This window comes from Chrysochloris asiatica, unplaced genomic scaffold (genome assembly GCF_000296735.1).
Source record: "Chrysochloris asiatica unplaced genomic scaffold, ChrAsi1.0 scaffold00004, whole genome shotgun sequence".
NCBI lineage: Eukaryota > Metazoa > Chordata > Mammalia > Afrosoricida > Chrysochloridae > Chrysochloris > Chrysochloris asiatica.
In genome coordinates this window covers 5798470-5808071 of record NW_006408522.1, presented here as the reverse complement: position 1 = coordinate 5808071, position 9602 = coordinate 5798470, and the positions used below count along the sequence as shown (strand labels likewise).

Here is a 9602-nt window from a genome sequence, read left to right as displayed (position 1 = left end):
AGGAGCAGACTTGCAGAATGTGCCCTTTGGAGATGTAAATTATTATATATGCCTGAGTGGGTTTTTTTGTTTGTGTGTTTTTTAAAAAAGCTAAAATGGATAGAGAGAAATACTTTTAACTCATGGTGTATGGAGGGGATTATAATCAATGTAATGAAACAAGTGATATGAATGGTTGAATGTGAAACTGATGATGTACCCTCTAAACTTTCACTCAATCCACATAAAAACCTTAAATTATTAAAAAAAAAAAAAGAGAGAGCGAGACAGCAGAATTCATAAGAAAACAGGATCCTTCAATATCCTGTCTATAAGAGACACATCAAAAAGATGGAGCTAACCTGAATGCCCACCAATAGAATAAAGGTTAAGCAAACTTCAGTACATATACACAGTGGACTACTTACTACTCAGCATTGAAGAATAACGATGAATCTTCAAAACCCCTCACAACATGGAGGAGCCTGGAAGATATTATGCTAACTGAAATGAATCAATCACAAAAAGACAATCTATAAGAGCAATGTACAAAGAAAAGGTTTTCCTGATAAAAGAAAATAAAAAGGAAAACATATACATAAATGTTACAGAAAGAATCACTAACACTTGATATATTAGTGTCATTTAGGGTGTAGTTAAAAACTGTGGGAATTGCCTCTGGGCCAGTTTGGGCAGAGAATGAATCTATTGAAGAGTTACATGTGAGCTATCTGTCACTGCATGGGCAGAAATCCAGATCTAGAGTCTGTGGCTAGCGCCACAGCCACCATCACCCCCACAGAGCTGTCCTTTAAGAGGACACATCTGCCACTGCTGGGGGCTGTGAGGCCGTGGTTCCGGTTGTCAGCACGACCAAAGATGGGTGCTGGGTGAGCGCTGCTGTTACTGCTGTCCCTGGACTCTGGATGATGCTGTTGTTGCCAGAGAGGATTCAGTGGTGCACTTGCTTCTTTGTGTTACCAACTCTTGCTTCAGATGGCAGAGCCCACGGCGTGTATTGTGTCCAGAATGTAAGAGGAGGCTGAAAGAGTAAGTATCCGGCTTTTCCAGCTTCTGTAGTGGGAAACATTTTTGGTCCCTGCTAAAAATGTGTCTCAAGAACCTACTGGATAACAGGACCGAAAAAAAAAAAAAGAAGATGATGATATTGAGATTCTCTAGGTTGTCAGTTAAGTATCCAAGAGTATGGTAGTTATGACGTGGTCCTTGTAGTTGAGGGGAAGGTGTTATCAGTTAGTTTAACTACTTGCGTTTCTACACAATGATGTAAAACATCCATATCAAATTCTTTCATATAAAAGCTGGACGTCGTCTGTCTAGGGTTGTTTCTCAAAGTCATCAAACTCATAGCTTTCTAGTCCATAAACCCTCGGCTCTTAGTCACAGAGTCCAAGACATGCTGGAACTTTACTGTTAATGTCCTCATTGCAGCAGGCAGGAATAGGGAGGAGATTAGTAAGAACTTTTTTTTTTCCTTTAAGAAAATTTTTTAGACACTGGATACACTTACTGTTCTTTATCCTGGGAGGTCATGTGCACAGCAGGAAAATCTAAGTTTTATTCCTAGGGAGGAAAAAGAAAATGGATATTAGGGGACAGTCCAACAAGAGTGTGGGGACCTACAAAGAGTAGGTATGTGTGTAGTTTAGGACACAATTGAGTTTGGAGTGACAAGAGGTCACCTAGTAGAAGAGTCCTGTTGGAAACTGTAGAAACCTAAATAAAAGTGGTTGTGAGAAAGTCTGGTAGAAAGATTTGGAGTTGTGAGTCTGGTGTAAAATGGAGTGAAGTTTTGTGTCTGGGCCGACTTTTCTGAGGCCGAGGAAAAGTGGTCACAGACTGAGGTCCGAAACGTGCTCCTAGGGAGGGCTGAGAAAGAAAAAAGCAGGAGCTGGAAAAGAACCCATTACTAATTGGTAAATCTGCATTGCTTAATAGTTTGGCTTGTTATTGATCCACTGTTTTTATAAATTCAGAGGGTACAAGCACAAGCTCTAGTTGTTAAGTGTCATCAAGTCAGTTCTTACTCATAGCAACCCTGTATAGGGTTTCTAAGGAGTGGCTGCAGAGTTTGAATCACCAACCTTGTGGGTCAAATGACCTTGTGGTCTAGTGTTTACCCTATAGCATCACACAAGGACTCCTCAAAATTCACCATATGGTTAAAAACTTATTTGATCAGCAGTTACTGCTGTTCACTCAATTATTGCTTTTACTTAATTGTCAGACTTAATTTAGAAAAGACCAAATTTTTTTTTCTTTTTTTAATTTTCTATTGTGAATTGAATGAAGATTTGTAGATAAGATCATCAGTTTTACGTTTAAAAAATCATACCCTTTGTTTCATCTCAATAACAGTTCCCTCCCTGTAGCAACAGTTGTCCTCCTGCTTCCCTGTGTTACCCAGGTATTTGTGGGCTCTCTATATATGTACATACGTATTCCACTTTTCCTCTCCTACCCATTCAGCCTGTGTCCCGGTCCATGTATCTATACCCAGAACACTGTTGTTCCAAGGTTGTCTGTATATCACTTTACCTCACTCCCCTTAGCCCTTGCATACCTCCTATGTCTTCACCTATTGTCTTCATTCTTCTGCCACCTTTCCTATTCTTGTATATTGCCCACCCTATCCCCAGAGTTAGTATGGGTCTACCTTCTCCCTTCCCATCCTCCCCTGGTAACCATCAAAGAATTTTTTTTTAGTATGAAAACCTTTTTTTGAGTTTTAACAATAGCAATCTCTTATACAGTATTTGTCCTTTTGTGATTGACTAATTTCACACAACATAATGTTCTCCAGGTTCATCCATGTTATGAGGTGTTTCACACATTCATCATTATTCTTCAATGTTGCCTAGTATTCCATTCTGTGTATGTACCAAAGTTTTATCGACTCTTGCAATGATGCGCATTTAGGTTATATCGGTCTTTCTGCTAGTGTGGATAGTGCTGCAGTGAATCTGGGTGTGCACATATCTACTTGTGTCCTAGCTCTTATCCCTTGTGGATCTATACAGAGTCCTGGTGTGGCTCTGTAGGATAAGTACTGGACTGTTAAATGCAAGGTTAGTGGTTCAAACATACCAGCTGCTCCTTGGAAACCCTATACAGAGTCACTCTGAGTCGGAAATGACTCGATGGCACTTAACAACAACAACAACAATAATACACCAAATAGAGGGATTAGTGGGTCTTATGATGTTTCTATTTTCAACTTTTTGAGGAAGTACCATACCATTTTCTATACTGGTTGAACCATTTTATAGTTCCACCAGCAATGTAGGAGGGTCCCAGTCTTTCCACACCCTTGCCAGCGTTAGTTATTTCCTGTTTTTTGTTTTGTTTTGTTTTTAACTTTCCTGTTAATGCTGGTGTGAGATGGTATCCCATTGATATTTTGATTTGTATCTCTCTGATGGGCTCAAGCGTGGCAACAATAGTGAGATTGGCTCAGGATTGGGCAGTGTTTCGTTCTGCTGTGCAAGGTTGCTATGAGTTGGTACCAACTCAGTGGCACCTCACAACAACAATGGCTAATGATCAGGAACACTTCTTTATGTGTTTGTTGGCTGCCTGAATGTCTTCTTTGGTAAAGTGTCTATTCATGTCCTATGCCTAGTTTTAAATTGGGTTGTTTGTCATTTTCTTGTAGAGGTGTTGCAGTTTTCTATGAATTTTAGAGGTTAGTCCTTTGTCTAATATGGAAAATTTTTTTCCTAGTCTGTTGCCTCCTTTTTTATCCTTTTGGTGAAATCTTTTGATATGTATCTAATTTTTAGGAGGTCCCAGTCATCTGTTTTGTCTTCTGCTTTTTTATGTGTTCTTAGTGCTGTTTGAGAGTATATTTACTCAATGTATTAGAGCCCCTAAAGCATGTGCTGTAGGATAAGCACTGGACTGAAAGGTTGGTTTGAACTGCAAGGTCAGTGGTTCAAATTTAGCAGCTGCTACTCAGAAACCCCATACAGGGTCACTCTGAGTAGGAACTGGTTCTATAGCAGTCAACAATAGCAGCAAATTTGCAAAGAAGTAGTGAACCTCTATTTGTAGATGATATGATCTTATATGTAGAAAATCCCAGAGATTCAGCAAGAAAAATATTGGAACTCATTGAAAGTTTCAGCAAAGTGGTAGGGTAAAAGATCAGTATATAAATATCAGTAGAATTCCTATACACTAATAAAGACTGCTCTAAAAGGAGCTCTGGTAGAGTAGTGGTTATGAGTTGGACTGCTAACCTTGAGGTCAGCAGTTAGAAACAACCAGATGTTTCATGGGAGAAAGATGAGACTTTCTGTATAAGCCTCAGAACCCTTATACAGGGTCGCTATGAGTTAGAACTGACTCCATGGCACATAACCACCACCAAAAAGGAAATTAGGAAAACAATACCATTTACAGGAGCAACCTAAAGGTGAAATACTTAGGAATAAAATCTAACCAGAAAGACAAAAGATCTAGACGAAGACAGCTATAAAACACTACTACAAGAGAGTTACAAAAATGGAAGATTATACAATGCTCCTGGATAAGAAGAAAATGTCAACACTACCCAAAGCAATCTATACATATAATGCCATCCCAATCCAGATTCTAACGCCATTCTATAAGATATGGAAAGAATGATCACTAACTTTGTATGGAAAGGCAAGAGACCTCGAATAAGAAAAGCATTGCTTAAGGAGAAGAACAAAGTTGGATGCCTCTCACTCACTGATCTCAAAATATACTCCACAGCCACAGTGGTCACAACAGCCTGGTACTGGTACAGCAAATGATCAGTGGAACAGAATTGAGAAGCGAAAAGTAAAACCATCCACATACAGTCAACTGATCTTTGACAAAGGGCCAAAAACACTTTAAAAGGGGAAGAGATCATCTCTTCAATAAATGGTGCCAGCAAAATTGGAAATCCATTTGCAGAAAAATGAAACTAGGTCCATATCTCATACCATATACAAAAACAAGCTCATCATGGATTAAAAACCTAAATTTAAAACCTAGATCATCAATGAAAAAATAGGGACAAATTTAGGGGCTCTAATAACACATTCTTTTTATGTTTTTACTTTTGATGAATCTTCTATGCATTTTAAACAGGGATGGATGGAAACAGGAGCCTCTCAGTAATGCTGCGGGTGTTATATTTTTCATTCTCTTTTCCAGGTCTTTGGTGGAAGAGTTTAGAAAGACACTCTGTGCTCTGTGGCAAGGCAGCCAGACTGCGTTTAGCCCAGAGTCCTTGTTTTATGTTGTTTGGAAGATTATGCCGAATTTTAGGTAAGTATTGTTACATGAAAGATATTTTAAAACATTAACGTTACTTTTTATACTGTTCCTGAAACAATTTTCAGTGGAGTGGTATTATTCTAAATGAATATTGAAGACTGGTTGGTTAGTTTGTTGGAGAGTGAAGTTGAATATATCTGAGGTAAACAAACATATTTGTTTTAATAATAGATGTTAGAAATGACTTTACAAAGGCATGGAGTCTTGAGTTATTTTATTGTAAAAACAAAGCACTTATAAGTAAATGATGTGCTCTAGAAAAACTTAATGGACAACATTTTCTTGATTCTTTCAAAATCGTGTAACAAATCCCACGTTGTACTTTTCTTCTTGTTTCAACCAAAGAAAATGCAGATGTCATCAGTAGCAATCCATGGTATTTTGTTCACTCTTCCTGCTCTGGGTTCTGAATCTCTTAGAAGACTGTAGTCACATCCGCTGGGATTCACTTTGCAGAAGGTAGTTCATCTTGCTTGAGTACAGAGGTGCTCCCATGTTCGGAGGACTCCCGCTGCTTAGCCGAGGTTACATCCGTGGTAGAGATACCTGTAGTAGCAGATTAGGGCACTGCAGGTGTTGGCAACAGCCTTGCCACCTTCTGCTGATTTTATCCTCCTGAAGTGAGTCAGGGTTCTTACTGGTAATGGGTTTCAAGCCTCTCAGTTCCATCCCTCTCCTTTAAAAACATTCTTTTTTTAGTTGTAGCAAAACTTGACCTGTTTCCTGATAGTGATTTAGATAAATTGTTAATGTGGAGAAATGCTTACAAGGCAACAGCTCCTCAGGCTGTGATTTGTTGCATTGCTGAAGTCTAGCCTTGAGAGTTTGACATGAGTGACGGTTGTTACCTCTGGTCATTGTTTTCAAGGAAGCATCCTTATGACTCATGTCATATCTCCTCTCAGCAGAGACTAATTTTGTGTGACTCCTTTCTTAACTTAGGAAAGTTAAAATGACTGTTAAGTTATCTCTAGTCAGGTTGGATTTAATATAAAATTTCTAATATAACCACCTAATTTGACTCTTGCTAAGGGTTTAATCTTTACTTTTATTATTCTATATAGTTGTTGTTTGTTGCTAAGTGTCGTTGAGTCAGTTCTGACTTTAGCGACCTTGTATAGGGTTTCCAAGGAGTGGATGGTGGGTTTGAACCACTGACCTTGCGGTTAGCAGTTCAGTGTTTATCTTGCAGTGCCACCCCAGGTAGTTTCCATTTGCTGAATGCCTACTATGTGTCCATCACTTTAGATATTTTATATCTGATCTTCATTACAAAACAAACAATGGCAAAATTCTGGTTAAGCGATAAGCAGTATTCCCTTTGAAGACTCAGAGAAGGCAAGCAACTTGTCAACCTTATCCATACACTAGATGGTATGAGAATAGTTAAAGTTCAGGGCTTTGTGGAGTTGATTTACAGTAGATGTGTTAACAGTAATTTGTCCACATTAAGTCCATTAACTTCTCTTGTTCCCTTTAATCCTCATTGCGACCAAGTGCCCTCATTCTTTATTGGAAGTTTAGAAACTTTTATTCCATTGAATACTACTTTTCATCTAAATCTCTTTCTTTCCCTGCCCATTTTAGTTTCTATAGCCCTGCTGAGCATGATTTTGGGTTTTTTTAGCCAATTAGTTTAACATATGCTAATATTCCTGCTGGAGTCCTGGTGTGCCAGACTGCAAAGCCATTTGAACTGCAAGGTTGGTGGTTCAAGCTCACCAGCTGCTCCTCAGAAACCCTATACAGGGTCACTGTGGCTTGGAATCGACTCGACAGCACTTAACCAACAACTATATTCCTACTAATGAGGAAAAGTTAACCAAATTGACAAACTTGGCATGGAGTCTCAGGTGAATCTAGATGCACTGAACACTTAGATTTTCTTTCTCATTGATGGAAATAAGATGTGTTTGTGTTCTTAGTCCTGTAACTAGTTGAGATTGCTCCTCATTCGAGTAGTTTTTCTCTTGGGTAGCTCTAGATCTGGAGATACATTATGGATAAAGCTTTAGTGTGGGGATTACTGTTAGCACCCAGGTGGGAGGCAGGGAGGTGAGGCTTTTTTCTTACAGCTGTTACTAGTTATGTAGGGTAAGGGTCTTACAACAGGCCTCTCTGTAAGGTAAATTGTTGTGTTTTTTTTTGAAAGCCCTTTTTCCTTGGTTAATATATGGAAGTGTCTAGAAAATTTGATCCCTTAAAATGAAATATGAAGATTTAGAAATACTAGTAGGCAAGTGGGAATAAGACTGTTTTCTTTCTTAAACATATGTGGGAAAATTGTACTCTAAAACAGCTCTGGAGAATAGAAATCATCAAGGCTATTTTCTTTTCTTTTCCCACTCAAACTGAAAGCCAGCTACCTAGCCCGGAAATTCTGGAAATTTTAACCTTTGCCAACATCTTCTTATGACTTCTGGTATGCTCAACTTTTCCTGTCCTTTCCTTTTTTTATAAAATAGTTTACATTTTTTTAATAGACAGAACGCATACACATGGTTCAAACTTCAAAGGTAAAAAAGGATATGCAATGAAAATTTCTTCATCTGTCTTATTCCCTAGCCATTCATTCTGCTTTCTGGAGATAGCCATAGCTACCAGAGTTTTGTATATCCTTTCAGTGACGTTCTGCGTGTGTACAAGCAGATAATGTGTGTGCGTATATATATGCACTTTGTAACGTACATGGTAACGTATCATCTTTTTCCCCCTATTTTGAGTTGATTTCATCTTATGATAAAAATAACATCCTCAGTCCATATTGGAGTCCTGGTGTGGTGCTGTAGGATAAGCATTGTACTGCTAGCTACACAGTCGGTGGTTCAAAACTATCACCTGCTCCTTGTAAATCTTATATAGGGTCACTGAGTCAGAATCGACTCGATGGCACTTAACACCACTACCACCACCAATCCATATTATGCTTGCATAGTATTCCATTTTATGGTTGTATCATACTTTTTTTAGTAGTCCTTCATGGATGGTAATGTAGATTGTTTCTAATCTTTTGCTGTTCCAAAAGTGCTGCTATGAATAGTCTTAAATGTAAATATGTAGATAATATAAAGGAGGACTTAATAGGTCAATGGGTATGTGCTTTTTGTCGTTTTGATGGCGTTTTCTGCTAGTCTTTGTTACTCCTTGCTTTCCATAGTGTGTTCTTGTCTTGTTGCCAGGGTATCTTTGTCTGCCATGTGCTTCCTGCCCTTTGGTCTTCGTCTCTTTCTTTCTAGCCATTCTCCAGAGAAGTCTCTTGATAATTAAACTCAGGTCATGTTGCTTATTCCCTTTTTATGTCGTTTATTGATTTTCCTGCTTTCATATTTAATATAGGTTAATAGATTTACTTGACTTCCCCAAACAGAGTTTTCATCAATTCTGGCTTTGGTTCGTATTTAGAAATGATGACAAATAAATTAATTAAACAAAATTCTTACATATACTCACTATTCTCTTTGACTTTGTAGACAATAGATCTTTTTCATGTAATATTTAAATCTAACAATCCTTTTGTGCTATTTATAAAGGATGCTAAAAATGCTACAGTGTTGATATTATATATTTTTAAAATACTAGTTCTAAATAGGAATTTTGCTATCCCATATTTTTTAATGTGCTTATTTTATGGCCTTTTTGTCTTGAAGAAACTCAGCCATGTTGTTGTTGTTAGGTGCCATCGAGTTGGTACCAACTCATAGCGATCTCATGCACAGCAGAACGAAACACTGCCCGATCCTGGACCAACCTCACTACTGTTGCCACGCTTGAGTCCATCCATGCTGCCACTTGGCCAATCCATTGCGTTGGGGGTCTTCCTCTTTTTCTCTGACCCTCCACCTTATCAAACATGATATCCTTCTCCAGCGACCGGTCCCTCCTGACAACATGTCCAAAGTATGAGACGAAGTTTTGCCTCCAAGGAGCACTTTGGCTGCACTTCTTCCAAAATGGATCTGTTGGTTCTTTTGGCAGCCCATGGCACTTTCAATATTCTCCTCCAACACGATAACTCAAAAGCATCAATTCTTCTGTGGTCTTCCTTATTCACTGTCCAGCTTTCACATGCATATGAGGTTATTGAGAATACCATGGCTTGGGTGAGGCGTACGTTAGTCTTCAAGCTGACATCTTTGCTCTTCAACACTTGAAAAAAGTCTTGTGCAGCAGATTTGACTAATGGAATACATCGTCTGATTTCTTGACAGCTGCTTCCGTAAGTGTTGATAGTTGATCCAAGAAGAATGAAGTCCTTGACAACTTCAATCCTTTCTCCATTGATAAGAATGTTGTTTATTGGTCCAGTGGTG

General features: G+C 38.6%; 1 protein-coding gene across 3 annotated transcripts in view; it reads left to right on the top strand.

Moving 5' to 3' along the window:
- USP3 (ubiquitin specific peptidase 3) overlaps window positions 1-9602 on the top strand; it is a 143009-nt gene that overhangs the window by 97122 nt on the left and 36285 nt on the right. For all 3 annotated transcript variants that reach the window (XM_006831554.1, XM_006831553.1, XM_006831555.1), the window contains one exon: window positions 5170-5283. In XM_006831554.1, the coding sequence (XP_006831617.1) occupies window positions 5170-5283 (114 nt within the window). The remainder of the gene's footprint in view (window positions 1-5169; window positions 5284-9602) is intronic.